Source organism: Oryzias latipes, chromosome 14 (genome assembly GCF_002234675.1).
Source record: "Oryzias latipes chromosome 14, ASM223467v1".
In the NCBI taxonomy this organism is placed as follows: Eukaryota; Metazoa; Chordata; class Actinopteri; order Beloniformes; family Adrianichthyidae; genus Oryzias; species Oryzias latipes.
The window spans coordinates 11,286,776-11,301,331 of NC_019872.2; the positions used below are offsets into that span (position 1 = coordinate 11,286,776).

Genomic DNA, 14,556 nt, shown 5'->3' on the forward strand with positions numbered 1-14,556 from the left:
CACAACTCTTTTTTTTCCCTAATACTAATTTTGAATGCAAACTAGGCAACTGCCTCTCATGTCCTCCCATAGGAAAGACATGAGTAAAAGCTAATGAGAGGAAAACTCTTTGCAATCTCATTCCCTGGAGGATGGATGAAAAATACACAAAACATTTTTGTTTAGATACTGTTCATTACAGTAATCATTGACGCATTCCTTTCATCAAAGAAGATTACATTTCATGAAATGGTTTCAAGTGTAATTATGAACACATGAGTAATCGCATGGAGAGCTCTCCAAGCTTCAGCTTTAGGAACATTCAGCCTGTCCGTTAAGCATGAAAAAGAGAGAAAACAAAACAAGTTGCTAAACAGAAAATCCACATTTGAATTTAAGAGGGAAAAAAAATCAGTTTGTTTTCAGAATGTGAACATATTCATGTAAGTAGCATGAAAAAAATATCAAAAAGTGTGAGCAGTTAGTTGTCCTTCTACATTGGATTTTTTTATTAATTGATTACCAATGTAACCTAATAATAGATTACAAATAAGAAGACATGACAATTATAGGAGATGCAAGCATCATAATAAATCATTCCAAGAGCAGATTGTAGAAAATTCTAACAGGTGTGCTGCGATGGTTTGGTATGCCCTGTCCACATATGAGAAACCTGTTGCTTCTTTGTTAAACATGAAGCTGATAGTAGACAAATAAAATATAGCTCCTTAGCTGTCTCCATTGAAAATTATGTTTTAGGTGTTTTTAACATGTTCCTTCTGCATTTTTTCCTGAATTTGGAGGACATATGTTGTAAAAATTAATCTCAAAATTGCATTTCTAAGTATTTCTGCATTCAAATCAATGTAAATCAGGAGCAGACAAAAAATGCCATTGGAAAAAACGGCATAAATATAGAAAAGATTCTGATCGAGCCACAAGCTCCTTGGTCCACTATGCTCCACGCCAACAGCCACATCCACAACTCAGAGGTTAAACGCATAATCATAAATAAAATAACTAATTTAATGCTTTTAAAATAGCTCAAAAGATGACCAGAGGGTCTGTAAAGATTGACATTCCCAGTGGGAAAGTAGTGCATGTGTAGCATTAGCTCTCAATCCTGTCTCCTTGCATGGAAAGGCAAGCCTTACAATGATAAATCTCTCTATGCTTTTAATATGGAGACTTCATCTGCTGGAGAGCTTCTACAGATGGCCCATAACACACTGTATGTCTGTTTTTCTTTTTAAACAAAAGGCCCTGTTACTCCATCTTCCATTAGACTCTAGTGGCTACATGTTGCTCCTCCGGTGTCACTTATGTTGCTGAGTGCTATCCAAGTCAGGACCTAAACTCAGCTATTCGGTCACACAAAGATCTACTATGTGTTTGTCAGAAAGCTGGTATTCCTTTTCTACCATTGGGGGAGGATCACTTCAGTGTATTCTAAGGTATTAGTCACAACTGCCTTTATAAGTAGATGCACTGTCAAAAAATTAGCAAACCTGTAAAGAGCACTTAGATGGCCCGCAGGAAATTTCAAAGTCGTTGACTACTTTTTTCTACAGGTATGCTGCGAGCGACAGGTCATAGTGAACTCTTATACAACATGTAAGGATAATGTCATAAATGCTTTCTACTTTAGCCTTATGAATGCCTTGTAATACATTTATCAAATGCATGACAATCGTATGTTCCACTGTCATGGTGTCCCTTGTAGTGGTCGTACAAGCCTCAAAAGAAAACCGAAACATCTCTACATTTCTACAACCCTCCATGGGACCAGACAACCCAAAAACCCGTAGCATCCCTTAACATGTGACTAAGGTTTTACATGTACCTTAGTGAGATCATATGCCAAACATTTTTCTTCAAAGTGACCTTTAAAATCGAATACACAAAAAAGCTCTTGAAAGGTAGTAAAGCTTTTGTGTAATTGCAAGAGAGAAGATATTTTGTTTTCCTCTTCATAGCTCCTTGGACTGACGACACTTTCACTTTTATGCTTTCATTCATTGATTGTCTAACTCAATGCTTGGTCTAATAGCAATTTGGCTTATTTTCTACTTAATAGTATCAGTTTCCTTCGTGTTTGAAATAAAAACCATATTTTTTGTCCACAAGACGTTCCTTAAAAATATTTATTTTGATACCTCCTCTCTCGCTAATTCAGTTTTCATTCAGTTGATTTATAAAGTGTCACTTAAAAGCAGAAGTTGTATTAAAACGCCACTCAAAAAAGAAAGAAACCTCTGACAGGACTATAAATTATTACTGTTAGAATCTAATTCAACCCAAATAATTCCAACAAAACCAGATTATTGTATTTATATGCTAATGATATGTAGAAGTGACCAACAAGTACATCTAGGGGGTTTAGTATAATCCCTGTAATGTGCAAGCAAACACAACTATCTCAACCAACTAAATTTATTTTTGTCTTCATGCCTCTGTTCCCTGACTTTGCATAGTTTTATCAGATACCTTTCCATTGTTCTACTATTATTTGACATTTGACTTCTCACTAAAGTACAATCATAAAAGTCATTAAATCACACCTAAAGTGTCCAGATATTACTTAACCCTTGCGCTATCCTAGGCACTTTAACATTGGGAGTTGGGTCATCTAGACCCACTAGACAGTGCTCTGCACCTTTTTTCTTTAATGATTTGTGATCTTCACTGGTGTCCATGGATTACATGAAATCTTTCCACCTTTATCCACCTTTGTCATGGTAGGGAGAACACCACGTCAGTGTAAGGGTGGGGTCATCTAAGATAGCACAAGGGTTACATGCATATAATTCTACCTGAATAAAAGCATAGTAAAGCTTCATTCCTTCTTCTTTATGTGTCATTTTTAAAGAATGATTTTTCTTTGTTTTTATAGATGGCAGCAGCAAAACTGGAAAGAAAGTGAAAATAACGCAGTGATTTTAATCCGAGCTAAAGTATTGTCATCTTGGAAATAAAATAATCCAATAAATAAAACTTATATGTATCATAAAACAGTTGTATTCTAGCACATGGTTCAACTAAAAGCTACTGCAGTAGCCTCAGTAAAAATGACCATGAGAAAAAGTAGTAACCTTGTAGCTCAAACGACAAAGTAGCAACAGATAAAAAAGAAAAGCAGCACATTAAAAAAAAGTTTAAAAGGCAAAGTTCTTCTCAGGAAACAGCAAAAGAAAAACTGCCAAACACTGTAGAGTGTGATGATGCGAAATCACAGCCTGTCCGAAAAAGAAAAAAGAACACGTGAAAAAGACACTCAGGTTTGCCCAAAGTCATGACACCTTGTGTTATCAAGAGTGAAAATATGATAAAGAAAATGGAGTTGAGGATATAGCCACAGCTGCTTCTGATGACACAATTGGACTTAAGCTAGATTCACATGCACACTGGTGTTTTGGCAAATTCTTAGGATGTGGGAGGGATATACGAAGAAAAAGTTGTGCTTTCACGTTAACCCCTTATGCTATATTCACACTGGCCTCAAAAACGCACATTCAAGCGACCACTGCCAATGAAAAGTATATGTAAATGCATGTTTCTGTCTTCTACATTCAAAACTTATGTTCATGCATCGCTACTGAGATTTGTAAGTCAGTTTTCGGGCTCTACGTAAAAACACATGACCATTGAATGCGCAATGAAAGATAAACCAGTCTAACTTTAACCAAAATTTAATTGGGTTAACTGGGACTCGGATTTGGTGGTATTGACGCTTAGGTGGTGTCCGTTTTAAAACACAGAAATACCAACTGTATGAAAATTAATCATGAAGGAAAAACTAATAATGGCGCATTTTGACAGGCCAGAATTATATAACACCATGTTTTTCATATATTGGAATGGAGCTGTGAAAGAAAAACCCTGGAGCAAGAGTCGGGATGTTTGCACCACTTTAATTTCGCACCAAGCTTCTTCCAACTGAGTACATGCACTAGTATGGGGTAGCAACAGCCAAGTGTAAACGCTATATGCTAAACGCGGGTTTAAGAATGCACTTTTAGCACGTTCTTGCATGCGTGTCACCCCAAATTGAACGTAGTACCACAGCTGTGTTTATGTGAAGAGATCGAATGTTGGGTTGTAAAATATACCCACTACTCAAAACAGTTTTGAATGCAATCACTTTCAGGATTAAATCTACATGAAGATAGTTATTAATTCACAAAAAGTTAAGTTTGAAAAACGAATCCAGAGTTTGTCAAAATACCACTGTAAAATGACACAGTAGTTTAAGAAAGACTAACCAACATCAGGGATTAAGGAGAAAGGAAAACCAGTCTAGCTGTGTAGTCAAGTAACAGTGTGAGTCAACACTTAAACTTGTACTCTAGCTTTTGCGCTTCACATAGAGTGTTATGGCAATGCTAAAAGTGCCTACGCTTGTAAAACAGTGTAAAGTGATGTCACAAGTGATATCAAACACTGACAACAATGTAGCAAATTCAGAAAATTTACTATTCCGAGAGAATTAGGTCATTTTTTGCGAGTGCAGCCTTTTTAGTGTTGCATAAACTGACGGCATAACCAAATTCTGCAGTATAAGCCTGTATATGTGCATACTATCACTGGCAACACATTGCCGTTCAAAGGGTTTCAGCCAAAAAACATTTGAAAACGGCAAAGTACAATGAAACAGCTGAGAGAAAAGGATAACAAATTCTTCTGTTGTTTTTTTCTAATGCATTTTAACGCCGTAGACTGGGAGAGACTATGTACTTTTGCACGCATATGGATCATTTTGTATTCTAACTTTAGTGTTTGTCTTTTGTGAAATACTTTTCCAACTCCCTAAGAACTCCCAGAAGTTTGCTTCAAATTCGTCACAGACATTATAGACATTGATATTGTATCACAGAAACACCAAGTATGTGTGAGTCTTCTTAGATGAAACTGACCATGTTAAGTACCAACAAATTTTAAAACTTAAGTAATCCTAGACAAAAGTCCAAGGCTGAATCAAAAGTACATGAAAAAATAACTTTTTAGAAAAGCAACGCAGACTATTTACTTTTCAAATGACTTTATAAAAGAGCTCATTATCTGAACATCTATTTTATAATAGTATACATCTTTCTTTCATATGAGTGCATGTCTAAATCGCTGAATCTTTTAAAACATGCGAACTTTGCTCTGCTTGAAGTGCTAAGAACTGAACAAATATTACACCTTTGTTCTGAATTGATGTTAGCAGACAGCTTATATAGGTAAAATGCTCAAGGTTACAAAAAATACTTGACAGACATTTCATAACTTTTTTTGAACTAAAGATTAGTTGAAGGGAATTATGAAAGTCCTTTAATCAATACAAAGAGCTATTATAGGATTTTTCCTTAAAGACATTTCTTTACTTTATATATTATTTGAATGACCATAAAACTCCATATAAAGAAATGTGAATTGAAATAATTTAATTTTACATCTTCTTCTTTTAAACAAAATCTTTGCCCTTATATAGTAGTTAAGCAAATACAAGAGGATACGTTGTTTTAATTTTTTTGTTTAAGAAAGTTCTACTTTTTTGTATGCTTATTGTTTGATTGCTTGATGTGAGCAGTGAATATTTAAAGCTGCATCCACTTTTTACCCCTTGCACGGTCACTCCAACACTAATCCCCAGCCACCTTCTCAAGCTCAAGGTGTATCCAAGTCAGCCAAGCGACATAATCTCTCATCAAGTCCTTGGTCTGCCCTGAGGCCTCTTTCCGGGAACACATGTCCCAAACACCCCCACTGGGAAGAGTGCAGGAGCCATCTTTATTGGTCTCCCAAACTTCCTCAATTAGCACTTTTCTCCTCCTGGCTAAGAGAGCTCTTCACAGTGTCTCTCAGGGTGTATCCAGTTTCAAATGCAACTCATTTTAGCAGTTTTTAGAAGCCTTTAGTCAACATGAATAATGTTAAACAGACCACTTCAGTGAATTAAATGGTAATCATTGCGTCAAAATTGCCAAAATAACAGTGGGATTCATGATGCTGTAATAGTCATCCATAACAGTAAAATAAACTGGGAACAAAATGTTAATTTAAAAATGAGTAGTTTGGCTCATATGTGAAATTGGGCTGTTCCTGATGTTTTCAGTGAGTTTTCAAATGTCTTGTAGAAGTTTCTCCAGACTCCAGAGTAACAGATACACCAAAATGATTCATTTCCAAGGCAACCTTAAGCAACCACAAGCAACCACTTTCAATGACAAGTCTTTATAAGTGCATTTAAATGCACGTTTCCGGCTTCTGCATTAGAAACTCTTGCATTCAAGCCTCACTTTGCAAGCTTCTAAGACTGTTTTCGGGTTTACGAAAAAATGTGCATCCACTGAACGAGCATTGAAAGTTAAACCAGGTCAAACTTTGACCTATCAGAGACTCAGATTTGGTAGTGACATTTGCAAAAAAAAAACAATCCTCTTTCTGGTGTGAACACCATATACTAAACACATGTTCAAGAACCAGTGTTTAGCATGTTTTTGACGTATGTCATATGCCTGGTGTGTAAGTAGCTTTGGGGGTATTGGAGCTTCATTTTTAAAGGGCTAAAGATGCAAACTGGAGTGGCATTACATCAGCTATTTTACAGGCCTAATTATTCTTAGCTGTTTACTTTTTTTGAACTCAATCCCATCATTAAAACCATTACATGTACCTACTTTGATGTGTTATTACAGCATTGCGTGAAGCCATTGAATCAGAAGAAAAGTCCTCCTTTAATAAGGTTTGCTCAACAACCTCATTTCTGCTCTTTTGCTATTTTACATCTACACATCTGTGCCATTGCAGCAATCATGATCAATCCATCAACACACTGCTCGGGAGGAACTTCTGCAGCCTAAGATACAGGTAAATAAAATAATTCACTGCAAGCATGGTGGAACAAACAAACAAACAAACAACGAGCTTTGTTGAATCAAAGCTTGAACGTGATTAAAACAAAACCACAGACCTGTTCATTGGTTCCTGGATGTATGATGACCTCTTGAGGGAAAGTGGGTTTATAATGCGAGTTTTCTATCTCCTGTAATTAGATAACTCATCAGTTGGCTGCTAATGTGCATGTAAGCGCTGAATATATACAGTTATCAGTTGTTCAGGAGTAGAGAAAGGTATTGCAAATCATTACAGTGTAAGAGTCACATTTCCTTTCCCCTTGTGACTTTGTACCAGAGGTGCTGAGTTGATGTCTCTTCTTTGTGAATCACCCAGCATGGTGACATTTCTAGGTTGACTGTCACACACGTGTGCATGTTCTATAGTTAGAAATCAAATTGTGTAAACAGCTTTTCAGAACTTTGAGAATACAATAAATACATGTCCTGTGTAATTCATGCACTTTTACGTGGCTGCGGTATTGAACTAGGCCCAGCAAGGTTCTACAATCCTTTGGGAGTCGTCTGAGAATGTGACACACAAGATGCCTCTGTCCTCTGCCATCACTGACAGGACGTTCTGCGGCACTGGGATGATTAGTTGTACATCGTAAGCACAAATCCTCTTTTGCAAATGACCCCTTCAGGGAAAGGCGGATGATACACAAGGTTAGATGCGTTACTTCAAATGTATAGAAAAGGAACACCTATTCATGGAGAAAAAAGTATAACTTTTGATTATCTAACAATCATTCCAGTCTTTTTGCTTTGTGATAGAAAACTGCTTTGAATCCCAGCACATAAATGAAACGTACATTCCTGTGTTGTGTTTGCGGTGTGAGGGTTTGTAAGGTGAGTCTAAATTGTCCTTGTGAATGTTTCTTTGTTGCGTTGTAAGGAATTGGCAACCTGTCCAGATTGTGCCCTGACTTTTGCCTGATGCAACTGAAAAGGCTCATGGTGACACTGAATAGATTACAGCATGTACAGAGAAAGCTTAATGCTAGTCACATGACCCCCCCCCCCCCCCCCCCACACACACACACACACACAACATGATAAAACATAAAATTAGAGACCGATAAGATATAAGCAAGGAGCCAAACCTGGGAATTCCCGCTGCAACGTGCTTGTCCACTCAGAAGGCTCAATCCTTGATGTGGAGGGTCCCTCTGAGAAAAGCACTGGAGTTAAAACAAAAATGTAAAAGGAATAAAGTACATAAAGAAAAACAGAGATTAATAACATAAGTTACATGCACTTATGATATATGGGTGATGCTGTTGTATGATGGCCCATATGCAGCACTGACTCCTTGCTGATCGCACGCAAATGCTGCACGCATGGGGTGTGCAAGTGATATGCAAGTGCCTGCCAGATACCTGAAGGATGCCCACACAAACTACACTGATTGTCTAATTTCCGTATTTCTAATAGCCAGGCTGTGTACTAGGATGTGCAAAGAGCATCCAACGGATGCATACCTTTCACTTCAACAGCACTAACAGGCTCCCTGCACAATCCATTTTATAAAAAGTTTATAAACATGTTTGCCCTAGGGGTTCACCGAGCGATCTACAACTTTGATATTTTGTGGGGGTCACCTGCGTTTTTACCCCCAGACAGCCCATATCCACTCCGTAAAAGCAGGAGTTGGGACTAAGGCATAACATGCAAATAGATATATAGGAAAGGTGAAAGATGAAAGTGGGGGAAAATGGACTGTAGCCCCCTTGTTAAGAAGACTTATTATATATATATATATATATATATATATATATATATATATATATATATATATATATATATATATATATATATATATATATATATATATAATTAAACACATTTAATTTATTTGAACATTTTGGAGGTTTGGGCTTCTAAAAAAAGTGCAGATTAAGACCAAAAATATTTAAACCTTCTTTTTTCCTCTGAACTATGATTAATTTCTAACCCATTTCTCAGTGGCGACCTTTCATATTCTTTAATTAGTTTTATGTCTTTGACAAAAAGTGGAAAGATGGCACAGTGTATTTGTGGTTGTAGTTTTAAAGCTTAAATTGGACTCAAATACAAGCAGAACGCAGTTAAGAGCTGTCGGTCCAGCCTTTGACTGACATTAAAATGTCTTAATAACTGTCATTTTATTATGTTGGTCCAGGTATTTTATTTAAATTTTTGTAAACTATTGAGTATTATTTTCATCTTAGTCACAATATTTCTTCTGCCTTGGTTAAAAGGAGCTTAATGACAAAGTTGAGAAGAATCAAAACAAAATCCAAGTAGATAAATCATAAGGTTCTGCCTGTGTTTACTACAGATGGTATGTATTAAAAATGTTGCTCAGTATGACATCACATTACAGTACATCCTCCCCATGTTGTAATCTGTCAACATGACTGATGACTTTTATGTTTTTTTTTCCTTTAATCCCTTAAAACTCCTTTAATTTTCAGTTGGAGATGATCAATCACTGTCCATGGATTGTCTCCAGATCCTCCCACATCCCAAAAAGACATCAGAGAGGTTATTTAGAGATTTGAAAATTGCCCTTACCATCATGTGGTTGTATGTCGATGTGTATCCTTGTGATAGATTGGAAAAATGTCTCTGGTGTGTTCTGCAGCCCACCCATAATCATGCAAAAGGTTAGACTAAAGTCTGTAGCATTTAATGCCCACCATAACCTATGGAAATAATATAAACTATTTTGACATGAAATTGTGCCTCATCAGAAAGTGGTTTTTGTTTTTTGTTTTTTACTTTTGAAAATCACACTAAAAAGCCATAAAATTGAAGATGTGTGTGGATATGCATACTGACCCTCCTGAATGCCTATTTAATTTTTTTAAACTATTAGGCAGTTACCCGACTGCTACAACCACAGGGAGCTGTGAGACACAATATGTTCTTTATTTCATGGGCTTGTTCCAGTAATTCCCTTAAGGTATATTTAGAAGGTAGTAAAAAAGCAAAATTTTCTAGTAATGTCCAGACAGCCACTTAGAAACAACTATGTATTAAACTTTCGAAGCTAAATATTGTTTTTTAAAGCAGCAAAGGGCATGGGTCACTGCATGATACTTTACATTGACTCAGTCTATGTTCGCATGTGATGCACGTTCAAGAAAACGCTGAACGCAGGTTCTTGAGCGCATTTTTAGCATATGGTGTTCACACTGGACTGTTGCTGATTTGCGGTGCAAATCTTGTCAATCTTGCTCCATGCTTTTTTTTTTTTTTTTTTTTTACAGCTCTGTTCTGATTTGTAAAAGACTTGGTGTCATATAAATCTGGTCGGGCACAAATTGCAATTATTAATTTCTCCTCCATAATCAAATTTCAAATGGTTGGAACTTGCGTTAATCAAAAGGGACGACATCCATGTGTCACTACCAAATTAGAGTCCCTAAATGGTCAAAGTTCAACTCGTTTAACTCTCAACGTGCGTTCAGTGGCTGTGTGTTTTGTATGTTGAGTCCAAATACGATCTTATAAACTTGCGTGGCTAACAGGTGAACGCAGGAGATTTGAATGCAGAAGCCCGAAAATGCATATATGCGCGTTAACATAGACCTTTTATTGGAAGTGATTGCCTGAACGCATGCTGCCGAGGCCGGTGTGAACATAGCTTTATGTGCACAGAGGTGATGGAGATCAAATTTTATGTTTCAATTTCTTTGTTTTTAAATTTTGCTCCTTATTCAACTTCAAAGAACCTGGAAGTGAACCAATGAAAGAGCCTGACTTTGGATCAGGTTATTTGTTCTGACCCCATTCTCTGCTTCAGTTTGTCTCTCCAACAAACGTAGACAAGGAGAAAGAGCACAGAAGTGGATGAGATGCCAGCATGGGTGGTGCATTCAGTGTATCAGCAGGGTGAAGGGTGTGACGTGGGTATATGGTGCTCATCTAAATATGATTAAATGTCACAAGGCAGTAGATGGCCCTGGTCTCTGTAAACTTCTAAATCGCATTGAGACATGAACCCATTTAAATAAGACAATCTTCCTTTGGGTGTGCTTTAACTTAGCTGATGGATTTTGTCAGTTTTGCAAATTATGGATTCTTTTGAGTTAGTCTGTTGGGCTGTAAGATAAAACAAAACCCAGCTTTGCTGAGTTCAGCTTTGATGCTCCATCCTGCTTTGTCAAATATGGGGATGCCAATCATGGTGCAGCTTTGTTTGGGATGACACAATCAGCAAAAAACTGCAGGCGTTTCTAATTTCTACTTTTTCAGCATATACTGTAACAGGTTTGCCAAAATATAAGTGCACATAAAAATCAACATTCCATTAAACGGTCTTTTAGTTATTCATTTGGAAATGTACTCTAACTGTGTAAAGCACTAGAAAAGGATTCAAACCGGGGATTTATGTCCTCTAAATGAACTGTAAAGTGTTCTGACCAGTTCAGATAAGGCCTGAGTCCAAGTAGAAATAGCAAATGGATGTGTTTGCTGGAGAGTGGAATCAATCATTGCAGACGCCAGAGGATAAATTCATTTGTAATTCAACTTTTATACGATACTGTCTGTAATAATCATTGCCCAACTGAGAATTGAATGTTTTGCAAAAATATAAGAGAGAACCAATTTTGTCTCTCTGTGTTTCTTTTCCAGGTAATGTGTTTGTGGTGAGCCTGGCATTTGCTGACCTTGTGGTAGCCTTCTACCCTTATCCCTTGGTCCTCTATGCTCTCTTTCATGACGGATGGGCTCTGGGGAACACGCAGTGCATGGTAAAACCATATTCCTTCATGAATTCAATAACTACAGTTACAATTCCATCACACTTTTTACACTGATTTTTTTTTTTCAGGTCAGTGGTTTTCTGATGGGACTAAGTGTCATTGGTTCCATTTTCAACATCACTGGGATCGCAGTAAACAGATACTGCTACATCTGTCACTCGTTCTCCTACAGCCGACTGTACAGCTATCGCAACACTTTGCTGTTTGTTGCCTTAATTTGGGTGCTCACAGTTGTCGCCATTGTTCCGAATTTCTTTGTTGGTTCCTTACGTTATGATCCCCGGGTCTACTCGTGCACCTTTGCCCAGAATGTCAGCAGTTCCTACACGGTGGCTGTAGTGGTGGTTCACTTTCTTGTTCCCATTGCTGTGGTCACCTTTTGTTACCTACGGATCTGGGTTCTTGTCATCCAGGTGAGTTTGCTGAATTTTACATTTTAGTTTCTGTCTTGGTATAGTTTATAAATGGGGGTTTAATGCTTAGACCTTTACCTAACAGTCATATTGTTTTGGTTCAAATCGTCTTTAATTAATTTAGGAGATTCCCCACAAGGCTCCTGCACACCCTGATAGGCACACACTCCTATTGTTCCTATGCAAAAAAAGGTTCAACTTTTAAAGGGCCACCCTCCCAAAGTCTTTTGCCCCCTTCCCGGCCCCCCATATAAAATGTTTTAGCGCTGCCACTGCCATACTGAGAGAGTCTCTGAATGACCTCAAGAACCTAGACATGGAGACCTGCTTACCGACGTCTTTGTAGAGCTCTTCAAAATTAAAAAAACAGATCTCTCGACGTCATCCATATCTTTTATGTATCTACAGATATACAGTTAATGTTGTCTATTTAGCGATGAGGCAGAAAACTGGACAGTAGAACTTAACACACATTGGGAACATCAAGTTCGTTAAGACATTTTTGAACAAGCATCCAGCAGCAAATTCACTGAACGTCAAAAGAGACACAAAATCACAGCACAAATCAAATTTCGTGTTCACACAACATAGTTCCACTTAGGGCTGGTCATATAGGATGATTGAAAATTGTGTTGTTTTAAGAAAACCATAGCACTGTCACAGCTGACCTACTGGTTCCTGTGATCTGTTTTGATTGTCTTTTTCCAAAGTCCAGCCAAGTGTCAGTTTGCACATACACTAAAAATCTACCAGTCAGACCTGTTTTCACCTGAGAGTATCAGGTAAATTCAACATAAAATTCAGGAGGACCTGTATGTTTTAAACAACTCTTTAAACAGTAAAAGACAAAATTGAGGGGCAACGCATTTTAGATTTTACACAACACCACCAGTTTAGGTTCTGCATCATTTTATTATTTCATCTTGTTTCCGAGACAATATCTAAGATTTAAGATTAGTGAGATTGCTGGGTATACCGAGATCTCAGAAGTGGGTTGAGCAGAACTGATTGTGGCACAGCTTAGAGGCCCTTCAGTGGGACTGCACAAGTCGCACTCAATCCTCATTGCTCCGCCTCTGATTCAATGGGACTGGATTTTAACATTTCAGTTGAGAGAGATGGATGAGATAATTAGAAGGTTATCTGTGCATGTTTCAGCTATTTTGTTTTTGAAAAAATTGCTACCAGTGAACTTGGAGATTTTAATGCCACTATTGTCTGTTTTCTTCAAAATGTCAAGGTTCGGCGTAAAGTAAAGACTGAAGAAAACCCTCGCCTCAGACCAAGTGACTTGCGGAATTTCATAACCATGTTTGTTGTTTTTGTGCTGTTCGCCATCTGCTGGGCCCCGCTTAACCTGATAGGCTTGGCGGTGGCAATAGATCCGACCCGTGTGGCTCCCCGCATCCCAGAGTGGCTTTTCGTGGTGAGCTACTTCATGGCCTACTTCAACAGCTGTCTGAATGCAGTCATCTACGGTTTACTCAACAGGAATTTTAGGAATGAGTACAAACGTATTGTGACCTCTGTCTGGGTGACCCGGCTTTTCGTAACTGAAACATCACGAGCTGCCACTGACGGCAGGAGCATGAGAAGCAAGCAGTCGTTGCCTCCACCTCTCAACAACAACGAGTCTGTGAGAGATCGCACAAACAAGGAATGAAACTGGATTTCTCTGCCTGGCGAAGGGCACTTGCTGTTTTTATGTGAATTTTCGACAGTTGTGCAGCTAAAGAGTCAAACGTAGCAGATGAAACTGAAAGACATGGCTTTGTTTTCTACTTTACTATAGGAATACAAACAATCATAAATGTCCTCTGTGAGCTCTTGGAAGTTTTTAAAGTGAATCAAGTTAGTTTGAAATGGCTTAAAAGGGGTGGGTTTGTTTTCTAAAAAAAAAACAAAAAAAAAATGTGATTTGCATTACTATAGCAAACCCTTTAGAGATGCTGTTTCCTGGAAGAACTGAGCTATGCATTGCAGTTTCATGTTGTTACTGTTACTCTTACAATCTGAATGGTACTTTTTATATAACATTTAAACATGTGATTATCCTTTAATGTCTGCTTCTGTAGACGAGTAAACTTTTTTCACAAAACTGGGTAATCACCACTTTGAAACACAAGTCTCTTTAGTAACTTCAAAAGCCTCAAATAATTCAACTCGCCTCACCTACGTATATGCTGTCAAGTAGTAAGGGGTGTGGGGTGGGGGTGGGGTGGGGTAATATGAGTATGTTGATGTATGATGTCAGATGGAGTTGTACATGATAGCAGTATACTAAGATTTACACACTTGGCCTAAATGCTGCAGTGTATGTACTTTATACTGCCTCGTCTGACATTCTTGCACTGAAAAGAACAAGAACAGAAACTTAGTAATACACTAAATTCATTCAGGATAAAAGTTGACTTACAGTTAACAAAAAATCAAGTTAAACCTAGCACCAAGTTCTGTAGGTGCTATTATTTAATTTTTTTATTTTGTACATGTGATGTAGCTTGTGGACGGCACCTACATGTCTGCTAT

At 37.7% G+C, this 14,556-nt stretch overlaps 1 protein-coding gene across 1 annotated transcript in view; it reads left to right on the plus strand.

Moving 5' to 3' along the window:
- Window positions 1–13,928, plus strand: part of LOC101174522 (melatonin receptor type 1B-B) — a 52,281-nt gene extending 38,353 nt beyond the window's left edge. The window contains exons 2-4 of the mRNA XM_023962714.1: window positions 11,484–11,602; window positions 11,683–12,027; window positions 13,268–13,928. Of these exons, the coding sequence (XP_023818482.1) occupies window positions 11,484–11,602; window positions 11,683–12,027; window positions 13,268–13,690 (887 nt within the window). The 3' untranslated portion in view covers window positions 13,691–13,928. The remainder of the gene's footprint in view (window positions 1–11,483; window positions 11,603–11,682; window positions 12,028–13,267) is intronic.
- The last annotated feature ends 628 nt before the right edge of the window (window positions 13,929–14,556 follow it).